The sequence below is a fragment of the Diceros bicornis genome, chromosome 13 (assembly GCF_020826845.1).
Source record: "Diceros bicornis minor isolate mBicDic1 chromosome 13, mDicBic1.mat.cur, whole genome shotgun sequence".
Taxonomy (NCBI): Eukaryota; Metazoa; Chordata; class Mammalia; order Perissodactyla; family Rhinocerotidae; genus Diceros; species Diceros bicornis.
The window spans coordinates 45,900,040-45,919,634 of record NC_080752.1 but is presented as its reverse complement, the minus strand read 5'-3'; the positions used below and the strand labels follow the sequence as shown (position 1 = coordinate 45,919,634).

At 58.1% G+C, this 19,595-nt stretch overlaps 1 protein-coding gene across 1 annotated transcript in view; it reads left to right on the top strand.

The window, feature by feature from the left end:
* Positions 1 to 18,337, top strand: part of SDC3 (syndecan 3) — a 40,761-nt gene extending 22,424 nt beyond the window's left edge. The window contains exons 4-7 of the mRNA XM_058551943.1: positions 9,146 to 9,263; positions 10,733 to 11,346; positions 13,210 to 13,501; positions 14,434 to 18,337. Coding sequence (XP_058407926.1) covers positions 9,146 to 9,263; positions 10,733 to 11,346; positions 13,210 to 13,501; positions 14,434 to 14,600 — 1,191 coding nt within the window. The 3' untranslated portion in view covers positions 14,601 to 18,337. The remainder of the gene's footprint in view (positions 1 to 9,145; positions 9,264 to 10,732; positions 11,347 to 13,209; positions 13,502 to 14,433) is intronic.
* Positions 18,338 to 19,595: the final 1,258 nt, after the last annotated feature.

The following is a 19,595-nucleotide window of genomic DNA, read 5'->3' as shown; positions in this document are numbered from 1 at the left end:
AGCAGGCGGGCGGGGGAGGCGTCTGGGCCCGGTGGGCCAATGTGGCTGCCAGCCCGGTTGATGCCAGGGGAGGGAGCTGGGCCCTGCCAAGCCGGCCCGTCTGCGGTGAGGCGCAGCTGCGTAGGCACCGGGCCGAGGGCCTGCCAGCTCCCTCGGAGACTTTGTGTTCCTTTCCTTTCTGTCGGTCACTGTTTGCTCCTGAAGTGCCTCAGGACCTGTCCCAGTGGGGTCTCAGCAGAACGAAGGGGCCGAGGGGTTTCACAGGCCAAACAAGGGCAGGGCCGCGGACTCAAAAAGCACGTGCTGTTTCTAATAATAAAAGTGCTCTGAGTTTATCACAGAAAATTGGGAAAATGCACACAGGTACTGAGAAAAAACAAAAAACCCTGTAATCCCACTGCCTGGAGAGAGCCTCTGGGAACCTTTCATGGAATTCAGTGTTTAGAATTCACTTTGGTAGTGAGTTCACTAAAACAGGAGCAAGTTCTACGTATTTTTTTTGGTAACCTATTTTTTTATTTATTTATTTTTGTGAGGAAGATCAGCCCTGAGCTAACATCCATGCCAATCCTCCTCTTTTTGCTGAGGAAGACCGGCTCTGAGCTAACATCTATTGCCAATCCTCCTCCTTTTTCTCCCCAAAGCCCCAGTAGATAGTTGTATGTCATAGTTGCACATCCTTCTAGTTGCTGTATGTGGGACGCGGCCTCAGCATGGCCGGAGAAGCGGTGCGTCGGTGCGCGCCCGGGATCCGAACCCGGGCTGCCAGTAGCGGAGCGCGCGCACTTAACCGCTAAGCCACGGGGCCGGCCCCGGTAACCTATTTTTTAAACTTAATGATGATAATAGTATTAATAGCCAACATTTATCGAGCAGTTCGTTAATGTGTGGGTACACGGGGTCTCCTCCCGTGAACCCCACGAGGTGGGTGTTGTTATCTTTGTTTACGAGGAAAACCAGGCCAGAGAGTCAAGTCCCTGCCCAGGGTCACCCAGGCATTGAGAGACAGAACCGTCTGTGTGAGCCGATGCACAGCCAGGCCGGCTCGCCTCCTGACAACCAGGTGTACATTCTTCCGTGTCCTTAAATATTCTTTGAAACCAGTTAAAAAAGAAAAGCCTTCTGTTAGGCGTTTGTGCCTTTTAATGATCTGACAGTTAGACTGCGAGGACTCGTGAAAACACAATTATTGATGGCTGTGTAATATTCCATGTTGTGGCTGTGCCCTCACCTATTTAACTAGTCCCCTGTTGTTGGGAATGTGGGTTGTTTCCGCTTTTCTCTAGCTCACACTACGCTGCTTCTCTTTGACCTGAGGGCTGAATTCTTGGATGCTGAGTGTCAGAATCAGAAAGGCACTTAGAGCATCCAGCTCTACTGTTGGTTTACAAATGGGGCGATGGAAGTGTGGAGAAGGGAGGGGACTTGTATGCGTCTCAGAGGCTGTGGCCTCCTGAGCTGGGACGCTGCCTGCTCTCTCACTCCGGGGTGGGCATGGAGGGGGGCAGTGCCGCCGTGGGGAGGGGGGACTCTGCGGAGGATGGTGGGAGCACAGGGGTGGCAGTGGAGAAGGTGGCGGAGGGGCTGGGCTGGAGCTGATGGTGGAATGTGACATGGGGCCGGGATGCCCTTTGCAGAGCAGTTGGCTGAGATGGGATGGGCCCGAAGGGGTGTTTCCTGCGCTCTGAGCTGCCCTTGTGGAAGATCTGAGTGTGTGTACGTGGGTGTGTCAGCCACAGTGTGTGCGTCTGGGCCTTGCTGATATGTTTTTGGTGGGCAGGCCCGTCAAGTTCAGCCTGGCCTTCTCTGCCCCTCCTCACCCTGCTCCTCCCCAGGCCCTCTGCCCTCTGGGACCTGGGCTCTGGGGCCCCCTCCCCAGCAGATGCAGCCTCTGTGCCCCTCACCCCACCAGCAGCCAGTGAATGTGGCGGGCGCTGGGTTCCCAGCCAGGGCAGCTGTGGACGGGTGGGGGGCGGAGACCGAGGCGTCCCCCTTCCCGGTCCAGGTCCCATTGTGTAGCCCCCTTGGCTGTCCTGCTGCCCAGGGCCTGGCCCCGGCCCACATTCCTGCGCGGACGCTCTGGGTCTCTGGGTTGGAGCTAGTGAGCGTGAGAGGCACCGAGTTCTCACAGGCCTGAGGGCCTTTTGGGGACGGGGACGGGGACGGGGACTGATGGGGACAGAGCCTGTAGGCATCCAAAGGGCTCTGCTGAGACCACCCTGCTTCCAGGAGCTAGTCGATAAGCTGCTGTGTGTCTTTGGACAAATCACTTGACCTCTCTGAGTGCTCCTTGGCAGGCTAATTCTCCAGCACCCAACCCTCTTTTCAGAGGTGGGGATGGTGCAAGTCTTTCCCTCCCTGGGCCTCAATTCTCACATCTGTAGGAAGGGAGAGTTGAACTCAGTGATCATTCAGGCCTAGTTTAGCCTTAAGGTGAGGCCTGAGGTGGGACACATGAGCCCCAGTAATAGCAACAAATGCCTACTGAGTGCTGACTGTGTGCTGGGCAGCATGAGTACTTCTGGTGCATCATCTCACTTGATTCTCACAATAGCTCTATGAAGTATGTATTGTTGTCCCCATTTAACCAAACAGAGGCTCAGAGAGGTTAAGTAACTTGCCCGGAGTCACCCAGCAAGTAAGCAGAGCTGGACTTGAACCCAAGACTGTCTGAACCTAAAGCTGGACTCCCAACGCCTGCTCACATTGCCTCTGGTCACCAGGAGAGTGGAGCCTGAGTCTGGCTAATGCAGGGAAGGAAGCTCGGGCAGAATTAATTATACTTGAGTTTATTCTTAGCTTTTGCAGCATGATTAGCACCACACAGGAGTGCTGGGCTCCTGGCCCCCTGCCAGCTGACCTAATTTGTGTGTCTGTGTCTGTTTCTGTAACTCGCCCTTTCTCCCCCCATCCAACCTCTCTCTCTTTCTCTCTCTGCACTCTCCCCTGCTGTGTGGCCTTGGCAATGCCACTTAGCCTCTCTGGGCATGAATATAGCTTCATCTGCAGCATGGGTGTGATCATCCTGATTCTGCTTCCCCCATGAGGATGGTGAGGCTTAAATGAGATAGAGCCTTCAGAGATAATAATAGAAATATTAACATATAACTGGCAATAACTGTGGCCTCATTTATTTATTCAGCTCTAGGTGTTGGGTCCTGTGCTTAGCCCGTTACCTGCATGATCTTATTTGATTCTTGCAGCAGCTGTGTGAGCTACGCACCATTATTATCATCCCCATTTTACAGATGAGAAAACTGAGGTGCGCAGAGACTCAGTGGCCTGCCTGATGCCCGACGGGACGGGTCGCAAGGGGAGGGGCTGATTCATTCTGGCTTAATCTCTGTGCTGTCCTGTTTCTCTGGGAAGGCTCCTGATGGGGCAGAGCAGGTGGTGGGGGCTGGGCTTTCCCCTGGTCTTGGAAGGAGGCTGGGGGCAGAGGAGATGCCCAGGCGTTCTCCCTGAACACGTTACCTACACTCAGAGTGAGGGCTGTGGGAGAGAGGAGACTCGGCTGGCATCCAGCTGATTTGGGTCCTGCACCCATCCCAGCTGCTCTAAAGCTCCATGGAGAGGATCGGGCAGGGGTGGGTGGTGAGTGAGGGGGGCTGTGCTCACAGGTGTAGGGGGAAAAGCTGCAGGGGCGTGTCAGCCCATTGGGAAGGGTGCCATGTTTCACCCTGGTGTTGTGTGTGCTTGTGTGTACCCAGGAGGGAAAGTGTGCATGGCGCATGTGCATGGTGCGCGTGTGTGTAGGGGCCTGGGGAGTGCAGGTATCAGGGGCATCTGAGAGTGGGACGTATGTGTGATGTGGTGGGTGCCTGTTCTGGGACCTGTGGGTGGAGTGGGTGTTTGAGAGCACGCCGTGTCTGTGCCATGTGCTAGAGTGTGTGTACGGCACGTGTGCACACTGGGTGCGTGTGGATGGCTGTGGGTAGATCTGAGCTGAGGCTGTGCAGGGAGTGAGTGGGGCTGTGATCACAGGTACAGGAGCACTGGACAAGCAGCGGGTCGGGGGCGGCCCTGGAGTGCTCAGGGCAGGGATTCCAGAGATAAGGACCCGTGCTCATGCCTCAATTCTAGAGCCCAGCCTCGGTGTCTGCCTCTGTGAAATGGGGGTATAAAACTCTGGGGGGACTGCGATGATTGAAGGAGGCGGCACGGGTGACTTGGTCAGGCCCCCAGCTGTGGTGGGCAGAGGTCCCTGAGGACCCTGAGCGGCTCCCCTGGGGAGCTCAGACCTTCAGCAGCTGCTCGAGGAGCCTCCAGCTGGGTGTCTGCTCCCAGGAAGCAGAAGGTTCAGGGGCTTCTGTGGTGGGCGTGCTCGCTGGCCAGTGCCCTGAGTCTGTGTGCGGTGCGTGTGGGGAATGTGAGTGTGAGAAAAGCGTGTCTACAAGTTGTGAGGTTTGTGTCAGAGTCCAAGGGTGGCCCTGCCTGGGGGTGTGTGCAGTGATGTGTGATTAAGGAACACGCTTGGGCATGGGGATGGGTGGGTGTGTGCCACCCATGTGGTTATGAGATTTGGCTGAGGTTTGTGTGGGGCAGCCGGGGGGCGTGTTAGGTGAGGAGAAGGGTGCAGCTGTGTGTCTGTGGGTACCCCAGGTGTGTGTGTGCAGCCGGGAGTGTAGTGCACGGGTGAGCCTGTGATGGTTTGTGCCGGGCTGTATTGTCTGTGAGCTGAGGTGGGCGCACAGGTTGGGGTTGGTAAATGTTGCTCGTAATTGTGTGTGTGTGTAAGCCAGCTGTGTGTGTATAGCTGTGTTTTTTTTTTTTTTTTTTGTGAGGAAGGTCAGCCCTGAGCTAACATCCGTGCTAATCCTCCTCTTTTTGCTGAGGAAGACCGGCTCTGAGCTAACATCTATTGCCAATCCTCCTCCTTTTTTTTTCCCCCAAAGCCCCAGTAGATAGTTGTATGTCATAGCTGCACATCCTTCTAGTTGCTGTATGTGGGACGCGGCCTCAGCATGGCCGGAGAAGCGGTGCGTCGGTGTGCGCCCGGGATCCGAACCCAGGCCGCCAGTAGCAGAGCGCGCGCACTTAACTGCTAAGCCACGGGGCTGGCCCTAGCTGTGTGTTTTTGTGGGGCATGGCTGTGTGTGTGCCACAGTGTGTATTAAGGTGTCGGGCTGGATTGTCTGTTAGCTGCAGTGTGTGTGTGTGTGTTGTGTGTGTGGATGTGTTTATCAGGCGTAGGAGAGTGTGAGTTTACCTGGAGGAGGTGCAGTGAGGGTCAGGGGGAGGCCACGGGGTCCTGGGGTATTTGGATTCAGTTCTCCTTTAAGGGAATGGTATGGATAATTATGCTAATTATGCATGGAATTATGCAAATAGAGAGGTCGTTTGGGGGTCAAAGGCTGTTTGTCACCATCCTCCTGTGGCACTTGGTGACTTCTGAGGCTTTCCCTGCTGCCTCCCAGGCTCAGTTCCCTGCCCCCAGCTCTCTCCTGTCTCCTCGCTGTCTCCCTGGGAGCTGCAGCTACCAGCACCCCTGTCGTATTCCTGGGAGGCCCCCTGAGCCCTGGCCCCCCGCAGGCCCAGGGAGGGCTAGAGCTGGCACTCAGCTGGCTCTGGGGGGTGCTGGGCAAGATAGCGTTCTACACCCTGCCCCCCACCCCCACAGGTCGCAGGTGTCCCCAGCATTAAGCTTCCCAGGGCAAGTTCAAGGGTGACTGGCTTATTGGCCACCCCTCCCTCCACCCTGTCTGGGGGCTGCTTATTATTTGGAAAGAATGTTCTCTTGGATGCAGGTTTGGAAAATCACTGTGGTGGCCCCTTCCCCAGCTTTGTCTGATGAGCGTGAGGCTAAATTAAGATGTGAGAGAATTCTCTCCCTCTGCCTCCCACTCTCGCATTCTCTCCTTTCTCTTGCACACCGAGTCCTCCCACCTCTCCCTCCTCCCTGCCCCCCCCCGCCCCGTGCCCCTCTGACCCTGGCTTCCCTCTGTCCCTGCCTCTCCATCCCGTGTCTCTGCCCTCCCCCCTCCTGCTCATCCTCTCTGTTCCTCCACCATCTCTCCCTCTCCTGCCCCCCCATCTCTGTGGGGAGCTGGAGCTCCTGGTCCTTAGCATGGAGGAGATGGTCGTCATGGTAACGGTTGTCATGTCGGTGGCTGCTGAGCTCAGGATGAATAGTATCTAGGTGAGAGCTACCTGAGTGGAGGCTGATGGGTTCACAGGAGGCTCCATGCTTGTCTCTGAGCCTCAGAGCAGCACAGCATGCGCCCCCACCCAGGGCCTGCCCCCCATGCACGTGCCTATTTGCACCCAAAGGCACGCCAACCCGTGATGCCAATCTGTGGCTGCCTTTAGGTGAGTGTCTGTCAGGGTGTCTATATGTTCTCTCTGTGTCTCTGGGTACATCATTTCAAGGGTCCGTGTGGCTTTGGGGGGGTTTTTGGATTTGTAAAGGCCTTTCTGGGAGCAGGGTGTCAGGGGCTGATGTGTGGCACTGGTCACAGAGGAATCATGAGGACTCCCTCTTTTGGCCCCCCTGTTTACCCCAGTTTGGGGGTCCCCAGGGACCACAGACTTCTTAGAACCCCTCCTCCCAGCTAAAGGTCTCCCAGCCACTCCCTGGCCTGCCTGGAAGGATGGAAAGACGGCCCCGCCCAGGATCGGGAGCCTGAGCCCTGGTCCCTGCTCAGTCTCCCTCCTGCTGTGTGGCTCTGAGCAGGAGCTGCACGTCTCTGGCTTTAGGCTGCTTGTCCAAGGACTGAGCAGAAAGTCCCCAAGGGACTCCAGCTGGCTCAGCTTGTGGAGGCTGGTAGTGTGGGGAGCCTCCTAGCTCCCTCACCCGGGGCCTGGTGTGGTGGGGGCAGAGTCGGGAGCTGGGGGAAGTTGGATGATGGCTGCTCTGAGCTCCTGGAATGTCTAAAACGGAGGAAGACCCAGCAATTAGTCACGGGAGCAATTACACTAATTGTTCCACTCCATGACTCACTGGTAGCAAGTAAATACTGATTAATTCATTACTTTGAGACTGTGTGTGCGCGTGTGTGCGTGCGTGTGTGGTAACAGGGGTGGGGTAGGGGGGTGAATCTCCTGGCTCCCTGCCCTGGCCTCCTGCCCTGGCCTGCCTGGGTAGGGCTTTGGAGCAGGTGGTCGGGGCTGGGGCAGGAAGCCAGGATTGGGATCCTCTCTCGAGCTCTGTATGAACTCCAGAAGGGAGCCTGTTGGGGTGGGGGTGTGAGAAGCTGGGCGCAGAATGCAGTGCCGATCCAGCCCCTCTCCTACTCACACACCTTCCATGGCTCCCCAGGTCAGTCAAACAATGCAGGTGCTCAGACTCCACCTCAGACCTGCTGAACCAGAGTTCAGTTTTCACAATATTCTGATGTGCAGTCAGGATGAAAAATGACCAATTTCCAAGACAGAGTCGGCAGCCGGGCACTGACTGCCTTCTGTGCTGGGGCTTCCCCAGCCTCAGCTCCAGGCTGCCCCTGCCCCACCCCTGCCCGGGAACTACTCACATCTTCCAAGTCCAGCGCATTCCTTGACAGATATTTCCTGAATACCTACTATGTGCAGACACGGTCCTGCCTCCATTGAGGGAGAGTCTAGCGGGGGTGGGCGGTCACTGACCAAGTACACACCTAAGCAGACACACTCATGAGGAGTGAGCGATGTGAATTCAGAAGCACAAGAGGCTCTGGAAGATCAAAGTAGGAGGGCTTCTCAAAAGACATGAGAGAGGAAAAAAAGTTGGAGGATGAGGGGATGGGGAGGAAGAGTGTTCCAGGCAGAGAGAACAGCATGAGTGCAAGAGGCAGGAGAGACTGGGTGGAACAGAAACTTTTCTGTTCCAGGATCAGAAAGGGGCCCAGGTAGCTGGAATCCAGCGATTGAAGGGGGTGCAGACCCTGGGTGAGGCTGGAGTGCGGGCAGGGCCAGGTCTGAGAGCACAGGCTGTACTTCCTCGGAGCCTTTGCTCATTCCATTCCTTCTGTTGGAGATATCTTTCTCTCTTTATTTCAACTGTTTAAGACCCAAGTGCTAATCCTTCAGATCTGAGCACTAGGAGTCAATCTCACCTTCCTCCAGAAAGCTCACAGGGGCAGGGACTGTGGCTGGGCTCAGTCTGGGACCAGGGTCAAAGGTGTGGCTGGGTGTTGGGCCAAGCCTGCCCCTCCCAGGGGCTTGCACTCCTGTCTTGGATGTCATTAGTGCTGGCTCTCCGCCCAGTCCTGCAGTGGGGAGGGACAGTCTGGACCCAGGAGCCCGAGCTCCCTGCCTTCTCAGGTTCTGACTCTGGGCCCTGGGAGAAGCCCCTCTCACCCCTCCTGCCTCCCTGGAGACCTTCGTGGCGGAAGTGGGAGTGACATCCAGGCTCTGAGTTAACTCAGCCTTGAGATACTCTCTGGGGAGCTGGAGGGAGGGGCTGACTTCATTTCAGGGAGGACCCAGGGCAAGGCCTGGAGCCTGCACTCCCCACCCCCTTATCCAAGGAGCTTCCCTCCCAGAGCCGCACACCTCCCCAACACCCATGTCTCTGTGATGGGACAAGTTGCCCTGCCTTTGGGATTTTGAGATGTGAGACTTCGGGTCCCCAGCAGAGTCTGAATCTCATCGCGTCCCATGCTCTGTGGTGACCTGGGGCAACTGGGCCTCAGTTCTCTCTGTGGAATGGGGCTGATGACGCTGGCCACACGGAGAGTAATGCTGACCTGTGCTGAGCACCTGCTGCATACCAGGTGCACTCAGCACCGCACACATATGAGCACGCTGCATGCTCACAACCACCTGCTGAGGCAGGTACTATCTGCTTAAGAGTAATGAGTAGACTGAGGCATGGAGAGACTGAGCAACTGCCCCAGGACACACATTTAGTACAGATGGAGCCAGGACCCAGACCCAGCCTTCTGGCTCTAAACCCGGTTCTGCCTCCCAAGGGTTCTGATCGGGATCGGGCAGTGACCAGGGATCCCCAGTAGTGGCCGTCAGCAGGAAGATGGGGCTGCTACCCTGGCCCCTGGGTTGGGGGGAGGTAGTAATCAGGTCTGCCCTGGCTCTCTGCCCACGTGGAGGCCACACCTAATGCCGTCCCTCGGTTGTCACTCGGCCCATGAGCGTGTCTGTCGTCCCTCTGGGCGTGTCCAGGCTGCTGGCCTCAGGCGCTGAGCCCCGTGCCCCACTCTGCCCTTCCCAGGCTCAGCGCTGGCGCAGTGAGAACTTTGAGAGGCCCGTGGACCTCGAGGGCTCCGGGGACGACGACCCCTTCCCGGATGATGAGCTGGACGACCTCTACTCGGGGTCGGGCTCGGGCTGTAAGTTCCTCCCCTTCCCTTTCCCTGCGTGTCAGTCGTGTACTGCCAGCTGCCCCCAGGGCCCACCTGAGGCTTCGATCGCAGGGAACAGGAGCCCAAGATCTTCCTGGAGGCGGAAGCAGGGCTCCCAGCCCCCCACGGTTTTTGTCTCTGCATCTCTGTGCGCACTGCTTGGGTCTCCCTGCAGACCTCCCGCCTGCTCGGGGACACAGACGCCCCTCAGTAACCCAGTTTTCAGTACTGTTCCAACCGCTTGGGGGAATTGAGCAGCCGTTTCTCAGCTTAGTGGCAAATCCTTAATAGAGACGATTTGATTGGCCCAGCTTGGGTCAGGTGCCCCCCTCTGGTCTAATCAGCTGTGGCCAAGGGCGCAGTTAGGGCAGTGATGGACAAGGGCAGGTGCCGCCAGTAGTGCCTGAGACTAGGAAAGGCCTGCGGAGTAGTGAGATGAGAGAGGTGCGAGAGTTCGAATCCCAGCCTTGCCGCTTAACAGCTGTGCCGCTTTTGGCCGCTTTCCTTCTCTGAGTCTCTGTATTCTTATCTGTGAATGGTGATAAGTACACCTTCTTCTCAGAGCCCCTAGAAGGCCTCAGCATAGCACGTCGGGGTCTGGCACAGAGAGGGAGTTCTAAAAAGGGTGTGTGTGCTGAGATTGAGCCCACTGAGGGGACAGGACAGGTCTGACGAGATGGTAGGAGGTCCACATGTCGTGGAACTGGCCACCCGCCACCTCCTGCCTCTACTCTCCCCCTTTTAGCCACTTCTTTATGCCTCTTGCGAGTTAATCTTTGTAAAATCCATCTCTGATGGGTCCTGTCTCTACTCCCAAACCTCCCTGGCTCCTCCACCCCTCCTCACCTGGCTCAGGCCCCCGGGGCTGGCTCTGGCTTCTCTGTTTCTCTCTTCTCATTTCCTCCCAAGTCCCTCCACTGTCCTGGCTTTGAGTCTGCCAGATTGCTCAAGCATTCCCCTGGAGGAAGGGCTTGTTCTTCCTTTTGACCTCTCCCTGTGCCTCCAGGGGAGCCCTTCATGTACCCACCACCTTGTGCTCATGGTAGGGTGCACCCAGGTCTGACTGTTCCCAGAATGCCACTCTCCTGCTCTCCTCAACCTCCAGTGAGATTTGCAGCCACTAGGCCTTTAGTTACCACCGCCTGGATTCAACCTGCCAGAAGCTCCAGCCTGGGTGAGCTGGAATAGTCAGGGAAGACTTCCCGGAAGAGGTGGCCCCTAGAGCATTTTTGGCTAGGAAAAGAGGAGTTGGGGGACATCCACCAGCCATCAGCCAACTGGTAACCTTTGGCCAGACTGTGCCTTTCTCGTTTCTCTCATCCTGTTCTGGGGAAATTGTGCAAAGAGTGAGGGTCTGGAGTCCCCAATCTTGATAGCCATTGCATGTAAGCAATGGGATCCTCATTTCCTCCACAATCACCCGGCTCCCTAGCTCTCTCCTCTCTCCACCCCCTCAGACTTCGAGCAGGAGTCGGGCCTTGAGACAGCCATGCGGTTCAGCCCAGATGTGGCCCTGGCAGTGTCCACCACACCTGCTGTGCTGCCCACCATGGACATCCAGCCCGTGGGCACCCCATTTGAAGAGCTCCCCGCTGAGCGCCCCACCCCAGAGCCAGCCACCAGGCCCCCAGTGGTGACAGAGGTCCCAGAAGAGCCCAGCCAGAGAGCCACCACCATCTCCACTCCCACGGCTACCACTGCTGCCACAACCATAGGGGCCCCGACGGTGGCCACGGTGCCTGCCACAGTGGCCACCGCTGCCCCCAGCATCCCTGCGGCTCCCCCTTCCACGGCCACCACCTCTGTTGTAAGGACCACCGGCATACGGAGGCTTCTGCCTCTTCCACTGACCACGGCAGCCACGGCCCGGTCCACCACCGCAGCGGCGCCCTCACCTCCCACCACGGTGGCTGTCCTGGACACCGAGGCCCCAACACCCAGGCTGGTCAGCACAGCTACCTCCAGACCAAGGGCCCTTCCCAGGCCAGCCACCGCCCAGGAGCCTGACATCCCTGAGAGGAGCACCCTGCCCCTGAGGACCACTGCCCCTGGACCCACAGAGGTGGCTCAGGTGAGGGGGTTGGGAGAGGACACGGAGTGAGGGCGGAGGAGGGTGGGTGAGGGTCTGGGGGAGGGAGGAGGGAGCTGGGCAGGGATGAGGACCAGGAGGTTCTGCAGATGAGTCAGACAGGGATGGGGAGGGTGAGAGAGGGATGTGACCGGAGGGACAAGGCAGGGGGTGAGTCACAGGATGAGGACAGAAGTCGGGATGGATGGGGATGGAAGAGGGACCAGCCATGGGTCTTAGCATGTTGGGACAAGACATCGATGGAGAAGGAATGGGTGAGTGCGTGTGTTGGTGGTGGAGGGCCAGGGTCTGTGTGTTCAGGTTAAGAGCACAGACTCAGGAGCCGCTCAGGCAGCCTGGATTGCGATTCTCCCACTGCCACTTTTCAGCCATGTGACTTCAGGAAGTCACCGATCCTTTCTATATCTCCATTTTCTTATCTGTGAAAGGGAGACAATGATAGGATGCAAATCATAGTGTGGTGAGACTTAAGTTTCCTGACACATCCCGAGCGCTTACAACACTGCCTGGCGGTAGTCAAAGTTTCGCTCTTGTTAATAATGTCGTGGTGGTTATTGTTATTAGTCTGAGGGTGGTTAAGAGCGGGCACTAGGAGAGGATTTCTGGGAGTTCGTGTTTGCAGGGTGCCGCCTGGGTGGCAGCTCAGCGCTGAGCACTTTCCCTGTGCCGTCTCCTCTCTCCCTCACGCCCACCCCACGGTGGGGGCGGGAGCATGGGGGGCACTGCCGTCATCCTCCTTTTGCAGCTGAGGCCGCTCTCCCAAGGCTTCACAGCCAGCAATGGCAGAGTCAGGATTTAAACCCGGCCATTGGCTCCAGAGCCAGGCTTGTGTGTCTGGGGTATTCTGGGTCGGGGTAGGGGATCCAGGGGAGAGGATGAAGATGTCAGACATGCTGGGACGGGAGCAAGGAGATGGGAGAGGCAGCCTGGTCCCTTCTGGGTACACTGGGCGAGGAGTGGACGTGGAGACATTGATTGCCCTTGGCAGCCGGCCTCACAGAGGACCCTCGGGCTGTGGAGCTGCCTTCGGGTGAGCGTCCGCTCCTCTGACACCCAGCAGCCCCAGCAGGACGCAGGCCCTGCCCTCGGCTCCTCTGGGCAGCTGGGGCAGCCTGGTGTTTCCCAGACACCTGGGCAAGCAGGAAGGGGCGACAGCGATGGGGCACGGAGAGCAGGTCGCTGGTGCAGCCTCTGCTCACGGTCTCTCCTGGGCCCGGACATCAGGTCCATCCTCTCCACACCCATCTGTGAAGTGCCTACATCCCTGCCCCGATCCCGGCTCTGGTCCTGCCTCCACATCGTCCCTGGGCTGGTTGCCTGGACACCTGACCCCGGGGGGCATCGTACTCTGCAGGTTGTGCTCCTGGACTGACTTCCAGGCTTGGGGACTCATCTCTACCCCAGACCTGAGTACATAACAGCGGCATCCAGCAGTCCCTAAACAGCAGCTGGAGGGGGAAATGACAGAGATGGGAGGGGACAGGATGTGGCCCGGTGAGAACAGAGGTAGTGTAGTATAGTGAGTAGAAACACAGATGGTGGAGTTGGATAGATCTGGATTTTAGTTCTGCTTCTACCACTTACTAGCTGTGTGTCCTTGGGCAAGTCATAAACCCTCTCTGAGCCTATTTCCTGCTCTGTAAATTGGGGGTAATAGTACCACCTTCATGGGGTTGTTGTAGGGTAAAATGCCCCTAATGTGCTTAGCACAGTGCCTGGCGCATAGTGAGTGCTTAGTGTTAGCCTCGCGGGGAAGTGGAGTAGTGGGGGTGGGCTTGTGTGTGGCTGCCCTGAGGCAGTGGGCGTTGGGGTCTGGCTCCTGGGCTCATTCTACTCTCCCTGCAGACGCCAACTCCAGAGTCCTTCCTGACCACCATCCGGGATGAGGCAGAGGTGCCGGTGAGCGGGGGTCCCAGCGGGGACTTTGAGCTGCCGGAGGAAGAGACCACGCAGCCAGACAGAGCCAACGAGGTGGTGGCCGTGGGCGGGGCTGCGGCCAAGCCGTCACTTCCACCTGGGACACTGCCCAAGGGTGCCCGCCCAGGTCCTGGCCTCCTGGACAATGCCATCGACTCGGGCAGCTCGGCGGCTCAGCTGCCACAGAAGAGCATCCTGGAGCGGAAGGAGGTGCTCGTAGGTGAGGCGTGGGGCCCGGGAGGAGCCCAGAGTGGGGCGGCTGTTTGGGCCTCAGTTTGCCCTCTAGGAGCCCAGGAGGGAGGTCAGGGCTGAGATTCCTAGGGGCCTAGTTTCCTAGGGAAGGAAAGTGGGGGACTTCACCCCCAGGACCCACCCTCCATTTCCTCCCTGACCTTCCTCCATCCCAGGGTCTGACGTTGACTTTATCCTATCTCCAGCGCTTTCCCCAGTGCCCTCTGATCCCTCCTCAGACTGTGACCTTGACCCCTGCTTCTCTGAGCCATGCTGGCTGACTCCTCCTGGACCTTACCCCCTGGATCCTAATCTCTGACCCCATCCTTTGGCTTGACCTGCCCCTACCCTTGATGCCGGCCTGAGGCCCTGCCCTGGCCCATCTCCTGATGAGTCTCTGGACGCGTGGTCCAAGCGCTGCTCCCCACTTAGGAGGAATATGGCCTGGGGCAGATCTTTCCCCTCTGCAGGCTCCCTTTTCCTCATCTGGGGGGATAATCATTTTGCACTTAATCAATTCTCAGTGCACATCTCTTCATATGGTAACTCTTCTGTAGTTGGGGTCTGTCAAAGTTTAGTTGGCAGAGTTTTTCTTTCCTGATGGTATATAAAACACTGGAACATCTTCCGACCCGTGGCATCGTACATTTGACGAGGACCATAGCACCTCGCTTATTAGCGCTGTATGAGGATTTGATGAGTTAGTGTGCGTTAGGCGACTAGAACAGAGCCAGACCGCAGCAGAGCTGTAAATGGCAGCCAGTGCTGGTGGTAGTGAAATGACTCCAACTCCAGTCTCAGGTTCTAGGCTCCCACCCCTCTCCCCACTCTTGCCCCCACCCCCGGGACCCTCCGCCCTCTCCCCAGCTCTAAGCTCATCCCACACCTCTGGCCCTTGACTTCTGCCTTCTTCCTCCACAGCTGTGATTGTGGGTGGGGTGGTTGGCGCCCTCTTCGCCGCCTTCTTGGTCACGCTGCTCATCTACCGCATGAAGAAGAAGGACGAGGGCAGCTACACGCTGGAGGAGCCTAAGCAGGCGAGCGTCACGTACCAGAAGCCTGACAAGCAGGAGGAGTTCTATGCCTAGCGGAGCCACAGTGCCTCCCCGTAGCCTCAGCGCCACCCCTCCGCCCAGTCCCCAGTCCGGCCCCACCAGCTGTGGCCTGGGACTGGGCCTGGGAGGAAGCCTGGCCCCAGTTCATCTCTGCCTGCCCACCCGAGGTCTGCCCAGACTGCCAGATCTTCCCCAGGGGACAGGGGGCACTGCCATCTGCCCCAGACTGTGCCCTTATGAGCTCATCTCTTGTCCCCCACCAGCCTGGGGCTTCAGGACCTCATGTCAGATGGACAGGAGGAAGGAAGCTCCTGATTGGCTGGTGGAAGAAGGGGTGGGGCTTGAGCCCCAACCTGGCCCCACAGGGCTGGCTGAGGTCTCCTTTTGGGGGCAGAGAGGCACTCAGGCTGGTTTCCAGGACAAGCATTTGGCAAGCTCAGCCCTTGAAATCATCAGGACACCACAACCTTGCGCTCCTGTCCCAGGGCCCCTCTCTGCCTGGGTGGGAGGGTATCCCTTGTCACCAGCCTGTTTTATTCTGGCCTCTCTAGGGTTGTGGGGTCGTTCTCCCCTCACTGCTGCCCGATACACATGCACCCACAGGCTTCACCTCCTCCCCAGTCTGCCCCTGAGGAATTGGCTTCCCAAGGGCGCCCTGGCAGCCACTGGTGAGGAGGAGCTGGGCTGCTTGGACCTCCCTCTCGAGAGTGGACTCTGCACAGACACTGTCTCCCACACGGTCACACATGTTGTCACACACAGAGACAAAAGCGTGCAATGACAAAATCATACACAACCCTGACTACCCAGCCAATCAAGACATGTTACAGACACACACATTCTTCCAAAGATGTTTATTCACACGTGTTTCTCACACGACCCCAAAAGCTTATGGCAATGCAAGTCACTAGCCATCGTCACCCAGTGGTGACAGTGTGGCCTGCCTCCCTCTCTGTCCCCCCTGCCCGCCCCCCCTGCCCGCCGGCACCACACACATGTCTCCAGCTTTCAGGCTCACTGGGGAGGGTGTAATCAGGCCGGAACACTCAGCCCATATTGGGTCCCCTGAGTTGCCCTGTCACACTCAGTCCTCTCCATGACACCCACACCAACCACACTGCCACCAATCCCGGCGTGTCAGACACAATCCCACCTGGATGCACAATCTCACCCCTCACAGCCCCGCTCTCACACTGGAGGATGACAAGTGGGCCTTTTTCAGAATAATAAAGTGTGGTGTGGGGGGCTGTTGCCACAAGCCCCCTCAGGGCACTCCAGCCGGGCCTGGCTTCAGCCCTGCCTGCTTTCCTCCCCTCCGTGGCCTGCAAAGGGGTTGGTTCGGGGCCAGTCCCCAGCCAGCTGGGAGCCTTGCTGAGGAAGGCAGGCCGATTCCTGGAATTCGGCCTCGGGCTGGGGAGGGGGCTTGGGCCTCCCGGGGCCAGAGGCCCCGGGTGGGGAGGGAGCCTATAGTCTGGCTCCTGGTCTCCCTGCATCCCCCTCCGGCTCTGAGCTGGGGGCTGACTCTGCCTCCCAGGACACAAGTCTCCAAAGTGCCTGTGAGGGTGGGCCTGCCACCTGGGCCCTCTGCACCCTCTCCCCTGGGCCCCAGGCCCACCTCAGCCCCACCCTGGGGGCACCCTGGGCCCTGCCCGAGGACACCTGCCCGCTCATTTGGCCTAACAACCTGGTGGTTCTCCTGGCTGCAGCTGGACGGATGGAAGCTGGGAGCAGCGCATCCAGCCGCACTGCCCCAGGAGGGGGGCTGAGAGCGGGGGCGCGGGGGTGTCATAGGCCCTGGCCCGCCTCCCCCTTCTTTGCTACCTTTGCAAGTGGGGTCACTTCCGTAGATATTTTACTTGTGGGGTCACAACACATTTTGGGGGATGTACTTAGCGGGGGCCCTTGGAGCCAAGGCATATGGTCTGAGTTGTCGTCAGCTGGGGCTCACACCCCCACCCCTCACCCGCAACCCAGATGAAAGTCAGGAACCCAGGTTTTATTTCTGTTCCCTTTTCAAGACTGCCTGGCACCAGACTTCTGCAGGGTGAGGGGTGGGTGGTGAGGGTGAGGTTCCAGGAAGCTTCCACGGCCTGTCTTTTCCACCATCCTACTTCCAGGCTGGGGCTCCATCTTTCAGACCCCATGCGCCTCCTGGCAGGGCCTGGAGTCTTGTGAGGGACCTAGCTGGCCCCAGCCTTTGGGAGGGTGGGAGTGGGAGGAGGCATCCCGGGTCCACCGTCCGTTGGAGGTGACCTGGCCTCAGTCATCCCTGGAGCAGAAGGGCTGGGGGAGGGGGAGACCAAAGTCCCAGTCTCCCTCTCCCCTGCTCCCTGGCGGGCTGCTGCCTTGGGGACAGCAGCTCTGGTGAGAAGGCCTGGGCAGGCCAAGGCTGAGAAACCAGGAAACGTGGAGGAGAGAGGACCTGGGGGGCAGCCCAGGGAAGCCCAGGGATGCTGGGATGGGGGTAGGAGACCCAGCAGTGGGTGCAGCTTCTGTCCGGGGCTGGAGCCCGTGGTGAGGGCGAGTCCAGCACAGGATGGACGAGCTGAGTTTAGGCTGACTGGAGTGGCCTGCATGGGTCCAGCCTGGACCCATGAGAGCGAGGTCGGTTCCAAGGGCAAGCTGGTGCTCTCTGAGGTGCAATGTGGGTGCGGGGCCATACCCTGCCTGGGCACATGGTGTGATGCATGCAGGGCCTGCCCAAATAGGTCCCCAGACACCCCAGTGCTCCTGGGGAGGGGGTCCTACAGGGCCCTGGCATTTCCTGGAAGCACGGCCAATTCCAAAGGAGAAGGAGCTTGTATAGCTTGAGAATCTCTCTGGGGCCTTGGCTACCAGAGAACACGAGGCAGGCTGGGGCCTAGGAAGTTGGGGGTTGGGCCCACCCCCCAGCTGTGACTTCTAGAGCCCAGGTTGTCTCCCCAGGGGAGCACAAGGGATACCGTTCCCGAAAGGCTGGTGCCCCTGTTCGCTGGAGGCGGGTGGATGGTGGGCAGGGCTGGGACAGGCAGGTCTGCGGGCAGTGGCGTGCAGTGCTCAGGCTGGAGCCCCCTGGGGTTGGCAGAGCCATCTGTCCGGGCTTCTAGGCTGGGGCCCTGGGCACAGGGAGCAGACTCATCTCTGCCTCTTGGGGTGGGCGTGGCCACCACCTCCTCGGCTCTCCTGAATTTCTTCTGACAGCCACCACCCTGGACTTGCTTCCCTGGCCTCCAGCCTGTAAATAGAAGCCCACCGAGTGTATACAGATTTACAGAGACGCCGAGACTGGGCCCCAGCGTCGCCATCTAAGGACCGATGGCCCCGGCATCTCCCAGGTGCTGACCTGGCAGCTCCAAGCCCCTGGCCCCAGCGTGGTGAATGCATGTAAATATTTTTCGTAGGCAGCGTGGCTCCAGAGAGCCCCGTGAAGACAGTGTCCCTTCTGTGCGTCCTTTCTCCTGTACAGAGCCCTCCAAGAACCCAACCTGGGGTGGGTGGGAGTTTGTCCTTCCCTCGCCCAGACCTTCCCTGCCCTCTCTCTCCCCATAACTTGTTTATTAACCATACCTGTCCAGAGTTCACGGCCAAAACTTTAAATAAGGTAAAGCGGAGGAAAAAGACTGAAAAAGAGACCCAGGTGCCTGTCTCGCTGTGGGGACACACCTGTCCCAGCCTTGTGAAGGAACTGTTTGGGTTTGTTTTTGTTTTTTGTTTGATTGTTTTTTTTTTCTTTTTTAACACTTCCCGTGCTGTGCCCATTTATAAGAGAAAATAAAATTAAGCTGAAATGATGTGCTATGGCCAGAGTGTGAGATCAACATGCAGGTCCTTTGGGGAGGGGCAGCCCACGGCCCCCCTGGGACCTCAGCCACCTTCCTTTTTAGAAGAAATTGAGAACCAGGCAAGGAGAATTGACCAACAACCTCTCCTGGGAACCATTATGGTCAAAGCTGTTGTAGGTGGAGAGTGTTCGGGAAACCACAGAGCCGACTGTGGTAAGGCCAGGGTGGGGGCTGTGGTTGGGCAGGGGCCAGGCTGTGGTGGCAGTGGGGGCCCTGTGGTCCACCCCCAGGGGAAGAACTGTGGTTTCAGGCCACAAAAAGAATCTTGGGACCACAGGATATTGGAATCGGACCGGCCGAGGCGGGACGGCCTTGGAGTCTGGTAGGCCTGGTTTCAAGCCCAGGTCACATGTCCCAGCTCTGACTCTGGAGAGGCTACTTGGCCTCTCTGAGCCTCAATTTTCTCACCTGTAAAATGGAATAACAATGAACAATATCGCCTAGATGGCATGTGGCAAGGATTATGTGAGAAAGAACATGCAGCAACATGCCTGGCACAGTCCGCTTCAGCTCATAGGGTCTTGGATGGTGGTGTCAGAACAGAACAGAACCCCGGGAGAGGAGGAGCTCCAGGGCCTGGAACCACAGACTCCTAGGATCACAGGGTCAGAGCTGCGACTGCCTTAGAGCCAGCCCTGCGCCCTGGGTATAAAGTCCCTTATTTAGGGCCTCAGCTCGGGATGTCCCTGCTCCTGCCAACACACCTCTTGTGATGGGGCTTGGTGCATCTTGGGGACCAGTGAGTCACTGCCTGTTGGAAGTCCTTTATTTTCAGCCAAAATCTGCCCCTCCAGTGTTTCCCTTCTCTGGTCCTCTTTCTTCTGTGGAGGCACACTGGGTTCTGCCCGCTTGCCATGGCATAGCTCCTAGGCATGAGTGTCGTGGTCAGGAACTTCCCTCCTCCAAGGGAAACCTCTCCATGTCCCACAAATATTTCTTCTATGAATTCATTCCTCTTAAAATGTGATACTCACACAGGGTTCTAATGGTTCTGGGGTGGGTTGGAGTCTAAGGCCCCTGGATTTGGTATAAGATCCTATGCAAGCCTCCTTCCCTCTCTCTCTGCCTCCCTCCTTCCCTCTTTCCTTTCCTCCTTTCCTTCCTCTTTCCTTCCTTCCTCCTTCCCTTCTTCTCTCCCTCCCTTCCCTGAAGTTTCCTGAGTGTCCACCCTGGAACTGGTAGATGAAGGGTCACCAAGACAGACCAG